This window comes from Entelurus aequoreus, linkage group LG26 (genome assembly GCF_033978785.1).
Source record: "Entelurus aequoreus isolate RoL-2023_Sb linkage group LG26, RoL_Eaeq_v1.1, whole genome shotgun sequence".
In the NCBI taxonomy this organism is placed as follows: Eukaryota; Metazoa; Chordata; class Actinopteri; order Syngnathiformes; family Syngnathidae; genus Entelurus; species Entelurus aequoreus.
In genome coordinates this window covers 19651732-19672849 of record NC_084756.1, presented here as the reverse complement: position 1 = coordinate 19672849, position 21118 = coordinate 19651732, and the positions used below count along the sequence as shown (strand labels likewise).

Below are 21118 nucleotides of genomic sequence, written 5' to 3'. Positions count from 1 at the left end.
ACTTAATTTATAAGTAAAGGTAAGACCATAATAAAAATGTTTTTTATTAAATGTGCTTTTTTGTGTGCTACAGTTTGTATGTGTAAAGTTAAAGTTAAGTTAAAGTACCAATGATTGTCACACACACTAGGTGTGGTGAAATTTGTCCTCTGCATTTGACCCATCCAGAAATTATTGGAAACTCATGAGTCATGACATTATGTCCTTCACAAGTGTATGTAAACTTTTGACCACGACTGTGTATTAAAACACAGAACAGAGTTAAGCATCAACCTTTTTGCTTGAATTTAAAGGGACCCTGTTATGCAAAACCAACTTGTCTAAACTACTGGCACCTGCTGTTGTGCATTTGGGATCTGCATAAGTCCCGAAAATGTGAAATCAAACCATGGAGGCATTGCGGACATATTTATAAAAAAATCTTGCTTTCCTTCATACTTCAGAGAAACGAGCCGTTTAAAATATGCCCATTTGGTGACATCATTCCCAAGTGTGACGTCAGCGGATTATCCATATATGGTATGGATTTACCCAAAGGGCTTTGCGCGGGTACGCCATTGTAGTCCGACGCTGTAGTCAATAAACTCCTTCATGCACATTGTTGCCATTTCTAATACAAAGTAGCGTATAGTTTGAATTTATATCTGTCAGTAGACTCCATATGGAAGCGGTAAAAAATACAACAAAGATGACAGGGAGAAGACACTATCAAAGTGTCGCCACATAAGTAAGACCGCCCACAAAACGGCGCATCCTGAAGAGATGGTCCCAAAGCGGCATAAAGATGATCTGTAAAATATAACCTATGCAAAATTTTGACCAAAGAACCATCATTACTTGTTATGTAGACCACAAGGAAGTGTTTTAAATGTTGATAAATGATACTTGTAAGAAACATACTTTATTTGTTGCCATGGGCGAGGATTAGTGATTTAGAAGTAGCTACAACATTGCAGACTGCGGATGGACTAGCTAGCCATGTCTTAAAGCGCCTCTTCCTGAGTGCGTTTCAGTGTTATAACTTCACCTTTATCGTTAGTTTCTAAGCAAAAATGGGTCCGTTCTCCCTTTTCCGTCTACACACATATTTTGTTTGTAAGTACTCCGTGTGTGTGCGCTGCCGAACATGCTCCTCTGCTCGTAAACCAACAATGACACGACGTGACGACGACCGGGGTGCGGGGGGGTGGCGGACCGGTACTTTTCAGAGGCGGTATAGTACCGAATATGATTCATTAGTATCGCGGTACTATACTAATACCGGTATACCATACAACCCTATTCCACATTTTTTACATACATTTTTGGTCGACGTCATCCTTTTTGTAGCCAAAGTTGTCACGGCCTGGGTGCACACCAGTGCGCATTCATCTGTGCGCTGCGCTGAGCGCACCTCCAAGCGTGCGCCACTCCGGCTGCAGTAGGTCACTACTGTCGCTGATGAGCTCCCTGGGCTTCATAAGCCAGAGCAAACCTGCGTTCTGGGCCAGAACGCAACTACCTGTTCCGTACAGTAAGCCAACTCATGTGTAGCTCTATACCAGTGGTTCTTAACCTGAGTTCAATCGAACCCTAGGGGTTCGGTGAGTCGGCCTCAGGGGTTCGGCGTAGCCTCCACCGCGGAGGTCAAGACACACCCGACTCATCGTGCAAATAAAAACTTCTCCCTATCGGCGTATTATGGATACCCCCAAACAATGTTCCCTCTAATTTTCCATCTGATTTGCAGGTGTGTATTTAGTTGTGAGTTCATGCACTGTGTTGGTTTTGTTCTTTGAACAAGGTGATGTTCATGCACTGTTAATTTTGTGCACCAGTAAAAAAAACATACACTGTAAAAAAAAATTCTGTAAAAAAACGGTCATCTACCGGCAGCTACGGCTGCCAAACGAAAACCATAAAATTAAAGTAAAACATTGTGAAACAAATAATGATCAAAAACATTATATTTACAGAAATTTTCATGAAACGTTTTGCGGAAAAATATCCTAATTTTACAGATTTTTACTAAATTATTAAGATCAATCACCTTTAATAAAGTGACGATAAACAGTTCTGCAGAAAAATACCTTTATTCTACAGAGTTTTTCCAAATTATTACGATCAAACACCTTTAATGAAGTGACAATGCTGGCAGTTCCACAGAAAAATACCATTTTACAGATTTTTTCTGAATTTTTGAGATCAACCACCTTTAATAAAGTGACGATGCAAACAGTTCTGCAGAAAAATACCTTTATTGTTAGATTGTTAGTATGGACATAGACTTTTATATAACAAGCTACATATTTAATGAAAGATAATTACTGTAATTTTACATGAATTTGAAAGTAATTTAAGAAAACAGAAAATGCTATGTATAATTAATTTGGTATTTTCCTGTAAACAAAATAGAAATATACATAGTTTGTCATTACTGGCATATTACTTAAAATAACAGGCGGATTGTTTATTTACAGATAATGTCTTCAATTCTACAGTTTTATAACCTATTTGAAAAAAAATAGAAAAATTACAGTAGAAATTTAGAGTAAATTAACCATAAAAATTGGATTTTTTTTTTTTACAGTGTATAACTTTGTCTGGAATTTGAAAAAAAAAAAATATATATATATTTTTTTTTCCACTAAAAAAGGGTTCGGTGAATGCGCATATGAAACTGGTGGGGTTCGGTACCTCCAACAAGGTTAAGAACCACTGCTCTATACTCACTCTCTCGCTCTTTGTGTTCTTCCCCGTCGTGCTTATTGTGTCCTGTGTTGTGTCGTCATCCAGCTTCCCGTCTTCCTTCCCCGTTGTTGAGCTGTGTGTCTCGTCTTCCCGGATCCCCTCTGGACTCTCTGCTGCCTTTGTGGATCTCGACCTCACGCCTGCCCTCTGACCACGACGCCTCGCTCCAGACCTCGACCTTCCGCCTGTCTCTGGTCTTCCGAGCCTGCCTTGCCCTATCTGGACTTCCGCCTCTCACTCAACACGCACCTTCAACAACTCCCGGTAACACTCAACATATAATCACTACATAGTCGCACACATACACAGTTTGGATTAGTTACACGCAGAGGTGGGTAGTAACGCGCTACATTTACTCCGTTACATCCTTTTGAGTAACTTTTGGGATAAATTGTACTTCTAAGAGTAATTTTAATGCAACATACTTTTGCTTGAGTATATTTATAGAGAAGAAACGCTACTTTTACTCCGCTCCATTTATCTACATTCAGCTCGCTACTCGCTACTGATTTTTATCGATCTGTTAATGCACGCTTTGTTTGTTTTGGTTTGTCAGACAGACCTTCAAAGTAGGATCTATCGCATGCCTGCGTTTCACCAATCACATGCAGTCACTGGTGACGTTTCACTCCGTTTCACCAATCAAACAGATTAACAAGCTTAAGCTTACATGAACTCAACGTCAAATTTGAGGAAGCACATCGCGGTAAGTAACGTTAGTAGATATTTTGGCTGTCACCGTAGGCTGATGTTAGCTTCCCTGCTATGAATCACTGTCAAATGTACATCGTGTGGGGACATTTATTAACGCACCGCAGACACACACACACACACACACACACACACACACACACACACACACACACACACACACACACACACACACACACACACACACACACACACACACACACACACACACACACACACACACACACACACACACACACACACACACACAAACAAACAAACAAACAAACAAACAAACAAATCAGTGTGTTCCCAGGTGCAGTCCACACCTATCAGTTTATGGTGTGCGTAAAGGCTAACTTGTTATTTTCCTTTGTAATCTCTGCCTACTGAGCCTATGGTGCTGTTAAGTTATTGTGGCTCAATTTGCCTTAAATTTTTTATTTTAATGTATTATTACTTAATATATATTATTGTTTTAGTTGCTTAAGAGATATTCCTGGCTCTGATTTGGATCATTGCTATTTTTATGTTTTTGTGCATTATTTGTTGCCGTCATCATTAAACGAACAGGTTACTCATCAGTTACTCAGTACTTGAGTAGTTTTTCCACAACATACTTTTTACTCAAGTAAATATTTGGGTGACTACTCCTTACTTTTACTTGAGTAATACATCTCTAAAGTAACAGTACTCTTACTTGAGTACAATTTCTGGCTACTCTACCCACCTCTGGTTACACGCCTCATCTCAGATTGTACATTATAATAAATAGAGCTAAATGACGTCCTGCATTCTGTGCCGCCTTCTTCCCCCTGTACCGTAACAAAAGTGTGTCCAAACAACTAAGACTAAAATCTCTTTGGCTATAAGCTGCTGACATTGTACTGTTGGCTCAGTGTTTCAATAAACCTCCATGATGCTTCTGTGTAGCGGACTGCCTGGGACAGTGTTACTTGATCTTCTTCTGCTGGGTTTCTGGCTGCTATGTTTCAAGTGAATGGTGTATTAGTAGAGATAATTAAAGAGGGGGAAAAATCTAAATAATCGACACGCAAAATCTTGAAATGCTGGTTTTGATTATAATTTCCTGACTATACTCTTCTTATCAGCAGTGTTCATAATAACAGCGTTACTAACAGTGTTACGAGTAATCTAGCTAACTACTTTTATGTATGTTACGACATTGTTACCAATACGTTTGATGCAACCTGTCACGCTACTTTTGATGTGGTTGTATATCAACATGACAGTGTCAGAGGCACAGCAAGATCAATGCAGGAAGTATCTTTTTACAAATGAAAGCAACAAGCAGCACCACACTTAATGAACTTGATATCAAATAGAAGGAGGCAACATCACACAGCAAACAGTAATACATGAACACATGTCATTGACGAATATCTCAATTTCAAATATCACATTAGCCATCTGTTAAACAAATTATCCAAATATGTTGGCCTGTTCTTTCACCTTCGTCATTATCTTCCTCTTTATGCTCTACTTACCCTATATAAAACTCTTTGAACCACATCTAAACTACTGTAACCTTCCCTACCTACCTTCACAAATTAGAATCCATGCAAAAGAAAATCATACCGGCCCTGTCATGGTCCAAGTTTAATGCCCCCACTCGACATCTATTCCATAATTATCATCTCTTAAGTCTGACAGAGTTCAATATATATCACAATGCTTGTCTAACCTATCAAGTCATCCACAGGCTGAATCTTAGGCTCTGTAGCTTGGTTCCTATCTACCATCCCCAGCATGCCCACAACACTCGTAACTTAGATCTGATATCAGGTAAACATCGTCTACTGGATTGTACCGCTCGAAGTGTTGTATGCAGGGGACCAAAGATTTGGAACTGGCTTCATGAGAGCCTCAAGATGCTGTATTCATTCTCCAACTTCAAAAAGAAACTGAAAACTTACCTATTAACCACCTATCTCTAATGCCTCATGTGGGGTAGACTACTGTTGGGTTTTGCATGGTTGAATGAATGTATGTATGTATGTGTATACTTGCTTTAGTACTATTATTTTGTGTTTATCATATAGCGTTTTTTTTGTGCTTGCCACCATGTTTCAGCACTCCAATATATATACTGTCCTCTAGACCCCCTGCCAAAAGCTTCTTCTAGCTTATTTGGGGGACCCTTTCACTTACCAACATCCTTAAATGATATTCACTACTATTGCAATTGTTCTATGGTATTGTGAATAAACTTGAAACTAAACTAAACTTAATACACACTACTACTACGTGGGAGTAATGAATCAATGAAGTGACACGCTTGCAATCCTACAATACCCCGTTTGTTGATAAGAAGATTTGACAGCCATCGAAGCAAATTCAATCTCTTTATTAACCAGAGGTCACACAATCCAGTCAACAGAGGTGCCTTAACTGCCGGCAAACTGCTGCAGCTAAGCTAACAAACAAAACTAAGCAAAAATCCTGCTTAACACTGTCGCCAACGTCACACGTCACTTGGCAACAGGCACCGCCTTTCAAAGGCACACACATACACTCTGCTCTCATGAAACGTCTCAACTGCGTAGGCCTTATACTGTAAGTTTTTTTTTTAAGTAACACATTAATTACTTTCCCTCGTAATTAATTACATTTATTAAAGTGTAATTATGTTAAAGAGTAATTATGTTAGTAACTAAATTACTGTTTTAACAAAGTAACTATAATTAATTACTTTTTAAAAGTAATTTTCCAAACACTGCTTATCAGTGCTTGTTGAGGTCATTCTTTTGGAAAATGTATTGTAAAAATACAAAGAAAAAACTAAACAGAGTTCATCTTTTTTTATGCTCGCTGAACTGATTAGATCTTACACGCTCTGTAAAAGTCCTGGCGATGGTTTTTTGAGACTTAAATTGTTTTATTTATTTTTTTAATCCCCTTCTGGAATTTTACAACCTAAATGTATTTCAATAATTGTCTTGGATTGCAATTCTGCATTACAACATAGAACATATTTAAATACCCGTGGACATGGTCATGTTTTATTTACTGCTTACAGTTTAAGTATATTACAGAAATCTGTTATTCTTTGGACTTTATTTTTTTTTTCTTTGGATTTATTTGGACTAACGTGTGCCTGATGTAAATACCCCGATGAATGCCTCTATTAAATTAACCGCCAAGTCCCTTATGGTCACCCCTCCAAAAGAAAATAACCGTTGGAGTCTCTACTGTAATTAACTGATAAGACGCCTGTGGCTGTTGGCTACTTCCCGGTGATGTAGTTTTAATCATCTTCACAAGATGGCAGTAGCTGCAATTCAATCACGACTTGTCAGCCTCCTGCAGCTTATTTACTTCCGCGCACGACTTACAATGTTAATGCTCAGTTTTTGCTGTGACAGTGTAATCTTAAAAAACACCAACCAACACCAGCTGGTACTCTTTATGAAAAGGTCTACTGATGATGACTGATGCTCCACTTTTGTTGATTTGTGTTGACAGCATGTACAAAACCCAAAACGAGTGAAGTTGTCACGTTGTGTAAATGGTAAATAAAAACAGAATACAATGATTTGCAAATCCTTTTCAACCTATATTTAATTGAATAGACTCCAAAGACAAGACACTTAACGTTCGAACTGGAAAACTTTATAATTTTTTGCAAATATTAGCTCATTTGGAATTTGATTGCCTGCAACATGTTTCAAAAAAGCTGGCACAAGTGGCAAAAAAGACTGAGATCGTTGACGAATGCTTATCAAACTTATTTGGAACATCCCACAGGTGAACAGGCTAATTGGGAACAGGTGGGTGCCATGATTGGGTATAAAAGCAGCTTCCATGAAATGCTCAGTCATTCACAAACGAGGGGGCGAGGGTCACCACTTTGTGAACAAATGCGTGAGCAAGTTGTTTAAGAACAACATTTCTCAACCAGCTATTGCAAGGAATTTAGGGATTTCACCATCTACGGTCCGTAATATCATCAAAAGGTTCAGAGAATCTGGAGAAATCACTGCACGTAAGCGAAGACATTACGGACCTTCGATCCCTTAGGCGGTACTGCATCAAAAAACTGACATCAGTGTGTAAAGGATATCACCACATGGGCTCAGGAACACTTCAGAAAACCACTGTCAGTAACTACTATTCGTAGCTACGTCTGTAAGTGCAAGTTAAAACACTACTATGCAAAGCGAAAGCCATTTATCAACAACACCCAGAAACGCAGCCGGCTTTGCTGGGCCTCAGATCATCTAAGATGGATTGATGCAAAGTGGAAAAGCGTTCTGTGGTCTGACAAGTCCATATTTCAAATTGTTTTTGGAAACTGTGGACGTCGTGGAAAAGAACCATCCGGATTGTTATAGGCGCAAAGTTCAAAAGCCAGCATCTGTGATGGTATGGGGGTGTATTAGTGCCCAAGGCATGGGTAACTTACACATCTGTGAAGACACCATTTACGCTGAAAGGTACATACAGGTTTTGGAGCAACATATGTTGCCATCCAAGCAACGTTATCATGGACGCCCCTGCTTATTTCAGCAAGACAATGTCAAGCCACGTGTTACAATAGCGTGGCTTCATAGTAAAAGAGTGCGGGTACTAGACTGGCCTGCCTGTAGTCCAGACCTGTCTCTCATTGAAAATGTGTGGTGCATTATGAAGCCTAAAATACACCACGGAGACCCCCGGACTGTTGAACAACTTAAACTGTACATCAAGCAAGAATGGGAAATAATTCCACCTGAAAAGCTTCAAAAATTGGTCTCCTCAGTTCCCAAACGTTTACTGAGTGTTGTTAAAAGGAAAGGCCATGTAACAGTGGTAAAAATGCCCCTGTGCCAACTTTTTTGTAATGTGTTGCTGCCATTAAATTCTAACTTAATGATTATTTGCAAAAAAAAAAAAAAGTTTCTCAGTTGGAACATTAAATATCTTGTCTTTGCAGCCTATTCATTTGAATATAAGTTGAAAAGGATTTGCAAATCATTGTATTCTGTTTTTATTTACCATTTACACAACATGCCAACTTCACTGGTTTTGGGTCTTGTACAATAATCACTGTGTTTGAACAGGAGAATTAATTCATCAAAGACTGCAGATCTGATTGCATCCTTTTATTCTCACTCTCCGCGTAGGTTTTGCACATTTCGAGGCGAGTCACGATGAGCCCAGCCCAGAAGAGCGCCCCCCGGCCGGTGCTCAGTGAAGCGTGAGCGCGCGGCAGTGAGTCACCGAGCTGCCATGTGAACTGAAACGACATGCAGAGCCTCCTCTTGGCCTACATCTTGCATGGCACACATGGACGCATAGCACCAATTTTTTTTTTTTAATTTTTTTATTCACAAACCGAGACGTTATATAACACGTGTGCGCAAGACCACCGGTTGGCCGTCAAAGCAAAACATGACCTTAATTTGCACCAGAATGGTTGGTGCTAGAGCTCATTTAAAGCTGTGTTTATTGTTGTTGTGGTAGTACTGCCTGTTACTGACACCTCTATGACATAACTGGACATTATTCATCATTAACATTTATTTTTTTATTCCTTTCATGAAAATGCATATATGCATGCCACATACAGTTCACACTTTCATTGTTTTTTGGTTTCTTCTACATTTCCATGATCAGAAAGGAGCAGATGGAAGAATATTATATTTATCTGCCCTCTTGTTATGTAATACTGGACATTATTGTGTTCTGTAAAGACAGAATTTCAGACAGAGCCTTTGTACTGGACTTTGTTAAATTACATGAAGAGAAGAAACAGCACATCCCTAAATAGACAGTAAAAATGTTTTGGTCATTAGGGGTGATCTGCAAATGTTCCCTAAGACGATGCAGAGATTAAAGAGGATGCGTCCTTCTTCCCAGAAGGGGTAGGAACATCTGTGCATGCACATAAATGTGCGTGCGTGGTTAATGGTGCCATATCTTTTGATATTCCATCACCAGGCACCAAGACAGCAATGGTAATCGCCATGGCAACGGCTGCACAATAGCTGGAAAGATTCTTGTGGTTCTTGCCTTGTTCGCATCTGATGAAAATTTACCGTGCATTGGTATTTTCAGCCCGTATGAAATAATATATACTCCGAAATGTGTACTACTCAACCATGAGTCACAACAACAATTACCTGCTTAATTGATTCCCCAAAGCAGATAAAGGCCTCGAAAGTCATTTGTTTTCTAGTCAATTGGAAATTAAGCACCCTTAATCAACAGCATGGAAACCACCAAAACAAAACATTCAGGTTAACAAGCTTCAATTTGACACTTCCGTGATCCCCCGCAGGGTGGAAAATATGTTTATCTGCTCTACTGGTAGATCACTGATTAACAAGGCACTTACAGTACACAATGAGGGAGGTCATTATTACTCATTAGCGTGGACTGACCTCATCAAAATGCATTTGTTCGGGAAGATTGGCTATTGGCGCTTTCCAGGAAGACGGTCTCATCCTGGACATGAAGTGGACAGCAGATGCATGGTGAACTGTCATAGGGGGACATTAAATATGTATTAATAAAAAAAAAACATCTTGGAATGGAACACTTGCAGTCGTGGTCAAAAGTTTACATACACTTGTAAAGGACATAATGTCATGGCTGTCTTGAGTTTCCAATAATTTCTCCAATTCTTATTTTTTTGTGATAGAGTGATTGGAGCACATACTTGTTGGTCCCAAAAAACATTCATGAAGTTTGGTTCTTTTATGAATTTATTATGAGTCTACTGAAAATGTGAGCAAATCTGCTGGGTCAAAAGTATACATACAGCAATGTTAATATTTTGGCAAGTTTCACTGCAATAAGGCACTTTTGGTAGCCATCCACAAGCTTCTGGAAAGCTTCTGGTTGACAAAATTGGTTGGGTCTTGGGCGCAGTTGGGTGTTCCAACAGGACAATGACCCCAAACACTCGTCAAAAGTGGTAAAGGAATGGCTAAATCAGGCTAGCATTAAGGTTTTAGCACGGCCTTCCCAAAGTCCTGACTTAAACGTGTGGAAAATGCGGAAGAAACAAGTCCATGTCAGAAAACCAACACATTTAGCTGAACTGCACCAATTTTGTCAAGAGGAGTACCCAGCCAATTTTTTTTAACCCAATGCGGCCCCCCGAGTCAAAAAGTTTGGGTTACGTGTAGATCTCCGAAAAACTATATTAGTGTAATAATTGTAACATTAAGATAAACTGGTGAATAAGGTCAAATGCGAACTAAACAGTTAGATTCCTAGCAGGCACAAGACATTGATCCAACGTTGATTATACATATGTTTTTTTAAAACTGACTTCTGAACAACGTTGCAAAAATAGGTTGTATTTGTAAATTGAGACGACATTCATGTCCAACGTTGGATCCACGTTGTTGGTTGGGAAATGACCAAATTTCAATGGTCAAATCAACGGCACAACCTGACATTGAATAAACGTAGTCAAAAAGCATGTTAATTCAATGTTGTATTTGTGTTGTAGAATATTAATAGGTCGACTCAACGTCAAAACCCAACATTGATTAAACATTGTCAAAAAGCATGTTTCAACGTTAGGTTTGAGTTGCTAAACGTCGGGACCTAATTCAACATGTTCTCAACGTTTTTTAAATGTCTTGTGCCTGCTGTGTTGAAGTATATAACATATCCAATTATTCTTTAAGTTCAAGAAATTATATTTCAAATAATAACAGTGATTTTTTTTTTTTTTTTTAAATTTAACAATATGGCTGGCAACTGTTATATCTATATGCTAAGGAAAATGTCCATCCATCCATCTTCTACCGCTTATCCCTTACGAGGTTGCGGGGCGAAGGAAAATGTGAATTATTTACTTTTATTAATTCATTTTTGGGATTTGGCTGAAAGACAAAGGCATAGACATGTCCCCATTTATGATACAATATATAACATTTGGCATATTTATGAAATATAACAATCTATAAATGATTATCATCAATATGTTGCAAGCTATTTTTTTTTCATACATAAAGGTCTATTTCTGAAAGTGAAACCTAAATTCTCCCATGAAATTATCCATCCCATCCATTTTCTACTGCTTGTCCCTTTTTGGGGTCGCTTCAAATTATTTGATAAAATCTTGGAAAATGATAAAAAATAGAAAATACCTCAATTATTGTCTTTATCGGAGGAATTTAAGTTAAGCCCATTTTGCATTTTTAATTTGTATTTTTAATTTTTCTTTTTTTAAATCTATTTGTATTGTCACTTTACTTTGACATTGTTTGTATAGGGATGTTAATTGATCAACCTTGTAAATAAATAAATGATGAATGGGTTGTACTTGCATAGCGCTTTTCTACCTTCAAGGTACTCAAAGCGCTTTGACAGTTTTTCCACATTCACACATAATAAAAATAATTGTAAATAATTGAAATATATTTGCAGTGCCGTAATTTGTTTGTGTATTGTCAATATGTGTGATGTGTGTGTTCAATTTTTCAACAATTGAAAAAGATTGAAGTTAACCGTCTTTTTTAGTCTTTCTGTCATATTATGTTGGTGACGAACCCCAAGATGCAGAGATGACGATAGGCATTGAGCGGGAAAACATTTAATGTCCAAAAATATAAAGAAAAAACACAAACCAGGAACTAGGAACAGGAAACAGGATGCCAGGGAAACAGGAACTGGAAGACGAGGAACAAAAAGACAGCAAGCTACAAACAGATACAGAATATAGCTTACTGCTACCGCATCCAGCTACACTGACATCGACAAGTAGAAATGACAATAATCCAGCAGTGACTGCAGGGCAGGGCAGGTATAAATAGCAGCTGGCTGATTGACACCAGGTGTGGCCAGGTAGCCAATCAGCCACAGCTGTCTCAGAGAGACAAACAGGAAACTGAACCAAAATAAGAGTGCTGACAGGAAATAAAACAAACACAGAGGAAAAACTAAAACTAACCAAACTGTCAGGGACAAGCCCGACACTTTCGTTTTTGTTTTTTCTGAAATTGTAAAGTTTTTTTTTTCTCATTTCTTACTTGGTTTTCTGTGGTTGTAATTTGTTTCATGAAAAGTGTTTTGCACTTCAGGCAGAATTGTATACTCTTATGTTTACAAACTTGGACACAGTGATTTGGGATAAAAATCCCTATTTGAATGTGAAGCATACTATTGAGTTTATTTTGCAGTTAAATGCATTAAGGTTTTTTTTTTTTGGTAATATTTTGTTGATACGGCTATGTTTAATTTATCAAAAAAAAATACATAAATAAATAAAAACAACTAATTTTTTCCAAAAAAAAAACACCAAAAAAACTTGAAGTAGTATGCTTGCGCAAATTGGTAAACTCACATTTATTCTTTAAAGCCGCTATCTACCGGCGAATTGACGAGCCTACCTTATTTATGACACACAGTTTGCTTTGTCATCGTGATAAAAATGTCGTAAAGTCATTCATCGGAAACAACAGCCTTGAAAAGAACTCGCACTACAATTCCCATGATCCTCTTCGTCGAGCAGAGGAGCTGTGACGTAAAATTTACGCGACGCCGAAAGCTAAGGGAAATTGCAGTGATGATCATAGTTCAACTTTAAAACAAATATTAAACGCTAGCACTTTATGCGAATATATTAGAAATTAATCCGAAATGTTACCTTTACCTTTAATGCTCCGTGTTTAGTCGTCCACGCTTGTTTCTTGGCCGTCTTGCCTATTGACAAGCGTGTGTTTTCCACAAGGGTAAAGCTCGTCGATGTGTTGTTAACATGACTCTGCCAGCTTTGCACAACACCGGCGTGCTTTACAGGAGGATTTTATCACAGTTCCCTCAGGATATTAGTCTGGCTTTTGCATACGGATCTGGCGTTTTCAAACAACATGGGACCAGCCAAGGTCAAATGGAGGTAAGGAGTGACACATGCCTTGTTAACATAACTCATATACTAACTAGATGAGGCAATTCCTGAAGGAATTGCGTGTAAAAGGCTCCAATGCTGAAGTTAAATTGATTTTTTTTTTAGAACAGTTGAAGTAGGGCCCACAATTCCCAAACAGGCTGAATATTTTCAAGTTGGAACGGTTTGGATCAGATGAAAAATGTGGGAGTTGTAGAACTTTGAAGAATGTCCCATGCAAGGCATACTTGGTCAACAGCCATACAGGTCACACTGAGGGTGACCGTATAAACAACTTTAACACTGTTACAAATATGCGCCACACTGTGAACCCACACCAAACAAGACTGACAAACATTTCGGGAGAACATCCGCACCGTAACACAACATAAACACAGCAGAACAAATACCCAGAACCCCTTGCAGCACTAACTCTTCCGGGACGCTACAATATACACACCCCCGCAACTCCCTAACCCCCCACCTCAATCCCGCGCCCCCAACCCCGCCCACCTCAACCTCCTCATGCTCTCTCAGGGAGAGCATGTCCCAAATTCGAAGCTGCTGTTTTGAGGCATGTTATAAAAAATAATGCACTTTGTGACTTCAATAATAAATATGGCAGTACCACGTTGGCATTTGTTTCCATAACTTGAGTTGATTTGTTTTCGGAAAACCTTGTTACATTGTTTAATGCATCCAGCGGCGCATCACAACAAAATTAGGCATAATAATGTGTTAATTCCACGACTATATATATCGGTATCGGTTGATATCGGAATCGGTAATTAAGAGTTGGACAATATTGGAATATCGGATAAAAGCAAAAAAGCCATTATCGGACATCTCTAGTTTTTACATGTTGAAATGGTATTACCATACTTGCCAACCTTGAGACCTCAGAATTAGGGAGATATTCAAAAGGCCCGCTGGGGGTCATACATACATACATACATACATACATATATATATATATATACGTGGGGAGACTGGTGCACAGACAGTCACCACACGATCCTTGACAGATCCGGGTCAGGGTCCAGTGGCATGGAGTCCAAGACGACTGGGGGACCCTTTTCTGCTGCAGCCTTCTTCCGCCATCGCAGCCGTTGTGGTAGTTCTTAAATCTACCGTCTTCTGCCTGCTCCGCCGTTGAGGTCTTCACCGTATCCCTGGCTAGGGGGCAGTCAGTTACTAGGCCTTTGCCAAGGGCCACCTGGGATAACAGTGGTAAAGGGGTTAACCTCCTAGTGCCCCAAGACCCCCATAGAGGAGCCTCCACTGCCGGATGCACTTTAATGTCATGCCCAGGACATATATATATATATATATATATATATATATATATATATATATATATATATATATATATATATACACACACACAAAAAAGACTACTTAAATTTCAGTGTTCATTTATTTACACACATAACACTCCTCTACACGTGGTTGTATTTGAAGGTGCAATGCTTCGCAGCCAGTAGCACAGCCCTTGAAGGAGCATAGGTATGGGCAGCACCTGTGTGTGCACTGAGTTCCAAAAGCCATAGATGTTATGTGACTGGGCCGGCACGCTGTTTATATGGAGGAAAAGCGGACGTGACTTAGGACAGCATGCGGACGTTAAAGGGTGAAGGTTTCAGGTGTGTAAAGGACGCTTAAGGCACGCCCCCAGTGAGCATATAGTGCTGCTATGTGCGTTGTAAATAAAACATTGACGACAAACACATCCCCAACATGGACGAGGTGCCGCTCACTTTCGACATCTCGGTGAAGCACACTGTGGAGAAGAAGGGGACAAGCACGGTAGCGAATCGATACGCACAATGGGGCGAGAGAAGTCGGCTGTTACTGTTGTGCTAGCTAGTTTTCCAACATCATCCCTAGTGAAGGATGGTGTAGCAATATTGTTGTCTGGGTGAAAATTGGGAGAAATTTGTGAGAATGGTGACCCCGGGAGATTTTCGGGAGGGGCACTGAAATTCGCGACTCTCCCGGGAAAATCGGGAGGGTTGGCAAGTATGGGTATTACGGAATTCCTGGAACTTCGGGAAAACCGGGAATTTTTCCAGTTAAAAAAAACTAACTAGTTTTTTGTCCTGATTAAGAGAAATGATTTGACGGTGGAACGGTTGAAATTCGTTTAAAAATGTGGAAGGAGTAGTCGCCAGAAAAAAAGGGTGGATATAGGCCTTTGGAAAAGCAGGAATTTAGGAAAATCCTGGAATTTTTTTTAATTTGGAAAAGGGGAAGTTTGCATTTCCAGAATGGTGCAATGTGTTGAAGGAGGAATGGTTTGAATAGGTTCAAAATTTTGGAAATGGGGGAAGTTTGAAAAATGGCCAATTCATTTTGAATAGGAAAAATGTCCCGGAAAACCTGGAATTCTGGGAATTTTTGGAATTTGTCAAGGGACAGCCCACGATTCCGGAATAGGCTGAACAGTTTGAAGTTGGGACAGTTTGAATCGAGTGAAAATGTGGAAGGTAGAACGTGCCAAAACCTGGAGAAGAAGAATATAAAGAGGTATAATAAGTTGAATAATAAATTGATGCATTTTGGTGTAGAAAACCATATGTGTGAATGCTTTGGAGCATTCATACAATTATTAAACCACACAACAACCACAACAGTGATACCGCTGCATTTCTTGTTGCCGTGTGCATGTCAGGAAACCTCTGCAGTCTATACAAAACATTATGATGTGTAAAGTCGAAGTAACTTCTGTGCTTGCAGAAAAACATGCTGGACTTTGTGTTTGCGGTGGATGACCCGGTCACTTGGCACACCCTGAATCTGCTGCAGAACCGCAAACATTACTCCATCCTTAAACTCCTGGGACCCATCACGATCAGCTCCATACAGTGTGAACGCGGAGCTGCTGTATACTACAACACGCTGGTGCCCGTGGACGGGAAGGTAAAACAAAACATCACAAATAATCTCTTATTTATGTAAGATGTCCTGATTTTGAACCATGCATTTCTTCTCTTAGATCATCAAATATGGTGTGATCAGCACCGAGTCTCTGATTGATGACCTAATGCACTGGAAAACCTTGTATGTTGCAGGACGTCTTCACAAACCAGTCAGTATCTGAATATTTCAATATCCATCCGTAATTGTACACATGCTAACGGAGCAAACTTACCTGTCGACGCTGAGTTTCATTAAAAAGGAGCATTAGGAAAAACATATCAGACCAAACTAGGAAAATACACTTTTAGAATTACCAGAATGTACAAAACCAGTGAAGATGGCACGTTGTGTAATTCGTAAATAAAAACAGAATACAATGATTTGTAAATCCTTTTCAACTTATATTAAATTGAATAGACTGCAAAGACAAGATATTTACAGTTCGAACTGAGAAACGTAATTTTTTTTGCAATTAATCATTAACTTAGAATTTAATGGCAGCAACACATTGCAAAAAAGTTGGCACAGAGGCATTTTTACCACTGTGTTACATGGCCTTTCCTTTTAACAACACTCAGTAAACATTTGGGAACTGAGGAGACCAATTTTTGAAGCTTTGCAGGTGGAATTATTTCCCCATTCTTGCTTGATTGAATTTAATTGAATTATATTTATATAGCACTTTTCTCTAGTGACTCAAAGCACTTTACATTGTGAAACCCAATATCTAAGTCACATTTTTAAACCAGTGTGGGTGGCACTGGGAGAAGGTGGGTAAAGTGTCTTGCTCAAGGACACAACGGCAGTGACTAGGTTGGCAGAAGCAGGGATCGAACCTGGAACCCTCAAGTTGCTGGCACGGCCACTCTACCAACCGAGCTATACCGCCCCTGTGCCAACTTCACTGGCTTTGTGTTTTGTAATTCAACAAGAGGAAGAAAAACAACCATCATATTGTATTTTTTTTAAAGTTGTACTATTACAAGTAAAAAGGAACAAAGCCTTTGTTTTTTACTGCACAAAAATCATACATTTATGAGGATAAAGTCACTGTTATGCAAAGAAACATATTTTTGTGAGAAAATATTTATTTGACTCTTTATTTATCATATTACCCAGCTATTATAAAGCAAGTAGTGAGACGTAGGTTGGATTTTAACAGTCAGTCTGTAAAATTAGGGCTTAATTGTGACTTTATAAAAAATTTGGGGGGTTAAAATAACGACTTAATTTTACACGGAAATTTCCCCCTTGGTAACTGAACAACTTTACTCTTAAAATGCTACAACTTTGTCATATCTGTGGTTTTTTTTTCTTGGTTTAATTCTAAAGAACAATACAGTTGTCCCTCGCCATATTGCACTTAAAATATTGCGGCGTCACTACAGCGCAAATTTAGAAAAAACATTAAGCATATTTTACATATTAGGGGCTGAAATTAAAGTATTGAATTAAATCCTATTAGTCCTTTTATGTATTACAGTGCAGTGTTTTTCCTATTTTCTATTATTATTATTATTATTGTTATGATTGATGAAGATATTCACCAAGCGGGACTTGCTTTTCCAGGTTAAGGGTGAGCAATGCTAACGACAGGCGCTACTTTTCTTCACTGCGACAATGTAGTTCAACCAGCTTTTGGCAGAACAACTTTTTAATGGACTTCATTTTCAACTTCTGCTTTATCAATAACACATCTCCACATTAATGAGCCTTTGACGTGAGCGATGTCAAAAGACGCGACGCGAGGCCCACCAGGACGGTGTGACTGAGAGACCGTTGTCAGCAGCTGGCAATGCTAAGTGGAGATAAACGCTGTTGATAAACTTCTTTTTTGACACCATCAGCTCCACATGACATTAGTCATCCTTTGGCATGAGCAATGTGGAATGACATGCAATGCTAACAACACGGAATACTAACAACACGGCTAAATGTGGCTGTCAAGTTGACAAACTCCTGGTAGAACAACCCATTCCTGTGGTTTCATCACAACAAAGCCCAGTTGTAATTTAGAGTAATTACTTAGGACGGCCCTTGACTGTGCAATCAGCGATTACACGCCAACTGGACAATATTTACCATATTTATTTACATATTTAATCCACAATAAAAAGCCTGCACAGCATAGGAGGTAGGAAATACTGACTCCCACCACCTCAGCACACTGGGAACCAGCATTACTCCTCTCTAGTCAGTTTACTAGTCACTTTATACTTTTTATTGTCTCGTTTTTTTGTTGTTGTTTTTTTACATTACCTCTTAGAGTGGTCTTAGGCCATATTGTATATTGCATATTGTGTATATTGTGTTGTTTCTGTATATTGTGTGGTTTTCTTCTTTTTTTTAAATGCAAAGCACCTCAGGGAAGCAACCTAAATTTCGTTGTACCTGTACATGCACAATGACATATAAAGATCATTCATTCATTCATTCATTGATGGAAAAAGTTTAGACACCCCTGACCTAAAACACCTTCTCAAAAAAATAAATAAATACTCAAAATATACAGAATGTTTGATTTTTAGGTAAAGAATACAATAATACTAACTTTTGAATTCCATCCATCCATCCATCCATCCATTTTCTACCGCTTATTCCCTTCGGGGTCGCGGGGGGCGCTGGAGCCTATCTCAACTACAACAACAACCTTAATAAACACTGTTTAATGTGTAACTGATATTTTTGTACAGGCAGAACTTTTAAAACACTAGGTTATGCAGTTAAACAATCGTATTATAATTTTTATTCTATTCTTGCATGGGAAAAAAACAACAGTAAAAATGTAAGTAAAAAAAGAGCAAAAAAATTGATAAGTAGTGAGAAAAAGCTTAAATATTCTAAACACAATATCTGTTTTTAGCATTTTTTTTAAATGAAAAAATATTAATATGGCCCCACTTACCTTCACTTTTCAGTATGCTGCCCTTGGTGGAAAAAGATTGGACACCCCTGAATTAAAGTATTAAAAGTATCGATATTTTGATTTGAGGATCAATATTTGAGCATAAAGATTTGGTATCTGCAGTATTGATATTTCAGTATGTATCCGAACATCCGTACCGCAAATGAGTATCCACGCACATTCTCCTATGCAGGTGAAGATGCTGTTGCAGAGTGAGAACGGAAAGCTCCGTGCCGCTCTTGTCGCCAACCTCAAGAGCGCGGTGACGGCCTCCTTCCTTATGCTGCCTGAGAGTTTCAGCCAGGAGGAACTTTTCCTGCAGATAGCTGGCCTTTCTTATGCTGGTAAAGTATTTTCACAGCTAAACACATTTTCCACAAATGTTTAACAGCTGTGTAGCTGGGAGTGTTGGATGACTGTGTGAATTAAGTCATCATTAATTATCACATTGAGAATCAATTTACCGTATTTTTCGGACAATAGGGCGCACCGGATTAAAAGTCGCACTGCCGATGAGCGGATCTATTCAGGTGTTTTTTCTTACAAAAGGCGCACCGGATCATAAGGCGCATTAAAGGGGTCATATTATGTTTTTTTGTAAATTTAAAACACTATCTTGTGGTCTACATAACATGTAATGGTGGTTCTTTGGTAAAAGTGTTGCATAGATTATGTTTTACAAGCCGCTTTCTGAGCGTCTCCTCAGGATGCGCCGTTTAGTGGGCGGTCTTATTTACGTGGCTCACCTTCGACAGCGTCTTCTCCCCGTCATCTTTGTTGTAGCGGTGTAGCGTGCAAGGACGGGAGTGGAAGAAGTGTCAAAAATGGAGCTAACTGTTTTAATGACATTCAGACTTTACGTAAATCAATAGCGGAGCAGCATCTCCTCATCCGTGGCTCAATAATGCAACAACAACGCCGGAAATGTGTCCCGTGGAAAAACGTCCGACCGGAACCCTCTAATAACTAAAGTTCCGTGGGTGAATTATGTAAACGCACGACAGTTTTTAGCGCTTTGATAGCTAGTCTCCTGACAGATATAAATAAGAACTTTACGCTACTTAATATTAGAAATGGCAACAGCGGAAGATGAATGTCACATAAGGTAGAGAAAAAGAAGAAGCTTATGACTACAGACGAGCGCACATTTTCAGGACTTATGCAGATCCCAAATAAACATCAGCAGGTACCAGAAGGTAAGAAAAGTTGGTTTTGCATAATATTGTGACTCAAAACGCCAGGTAATATGTCTCTTAATAGGTGCGATTTTGCGGTCCTTAAACACGCACCATAATAATACTCGTATGTTTAATGCGCCGACAATCCATCAAACGGTGCGGCTTCATAGCTTACCGAAGTCGTACTAAAAACATGTCGACCAATTTTTTGCGCCGTGTGTAATGTTCTGTGTTCTCAATGGAACATTTAAAGTTTTGGTGTTGTTTACTGCCATCATATTGCAGTCTACACATATCTCTTATGTATGACTGCCATCTTCTGGTCACACTTATCATTACACCATGTACCAAATAAAATTGCTTCGAGGTCAGTTAGCACAACCAGAATTATGTCGAACATTATGCGTTGATTTTTGAGAAAATCAAAGGATTTTAAGTGTGCCTTATATACCGAAAAATACGGTATAAGCCCAGTCACAATACATACCATGAAAACTCATTAAACTGATGGATGAAGCAGCCGCAGCTGTTGCACGTGAGAATTCCCATCCATCATGGAAAACATTTGGTCTGGTCCTCTCAAGGTGATTTCAGGATGGTGATTGGAGAGGATAAATCCAAGGTGGCCAACATTGTGAGAGACAACATTGAGCACTTTCGTATTCTGTATAATCACATCTTGCGGGACTGTCCTCAAGTGGTCTACAAACCCCAACAAGGAAGACTGGAGGTGAAAAACAACAAGCTCCATGGAGCAAAACCAACGGGGAAGTGTTTTTTTTAAAGCGCTCGTCTGTGTCTCTCCAGGTAGACAAAAGCCCCGAAGGCCAGTTCACGCAGTTGATG

General features: G+C 39.1%; 2 protein-coding genes across 2 annotated transcripts in view; one reads left to right on the top strand and one right to left on the bottom strand.

Annotated features, from left to right (window-relative positions):
* syn2b (synapsin IIb) overlaps window positions 1-12150 on the bottom strand; it is a 209895-nt gene extending 197745 nt beyond the window's left edge. The window contains exons 1-2 of the mRNA XM_062038236.1: window positions 12012-12150; window positions 9807-9904 (exon numbers count right to left, since the gene is read on the bottom strand). Of these exons, the coding sequence (XP_061894220.1) occupies window positions 9807-9811 (5 nt within the window). The 5' untranslated portion in view covers window positions 9812-9904; window positions 12012-12150. The remainder of the gene's footprint in view (window positions 1-9806; window positions 9905-12011) is intronic.
* Window positions 12151-12838: 688 nt separating this feature from the next.
* The window catches only part of tamm41 (TAM41 mitochondrial translocator assembly and maintenance homolog), an 8992-nt gene continuing 712 nt past the window's right edge, over window positions 12839-21118 (top strand). Inside the window, exons 1-6 of the mRNA XM_062038233.1 lie at window positions 12839-13279; window positions 16007-16189; window positions 16266-16358; window positions 19288-19438; window positions 20857-21002; window positions 21080-21118. The exon at window positions 21080-21118 is cut by the window's right edge and continues 127 nt beyond it. Coding sequence (XP_061894217.1) covers window positions 13142-13279; window positions 16007-16189; window positions 16266-16358; window positions 19288-19438; window positions 20857-21002; window positions 21080-21118 — 750 coding nt within the window. The 5' untranslated portion in view covers window positions 12839-13141. The remainder of the gene's footprint in view (window positions 13280-16006; window positions 16190-16265; window positions 16359-19287; window positions 19439-20856; window positions 21003-21079) is intronic.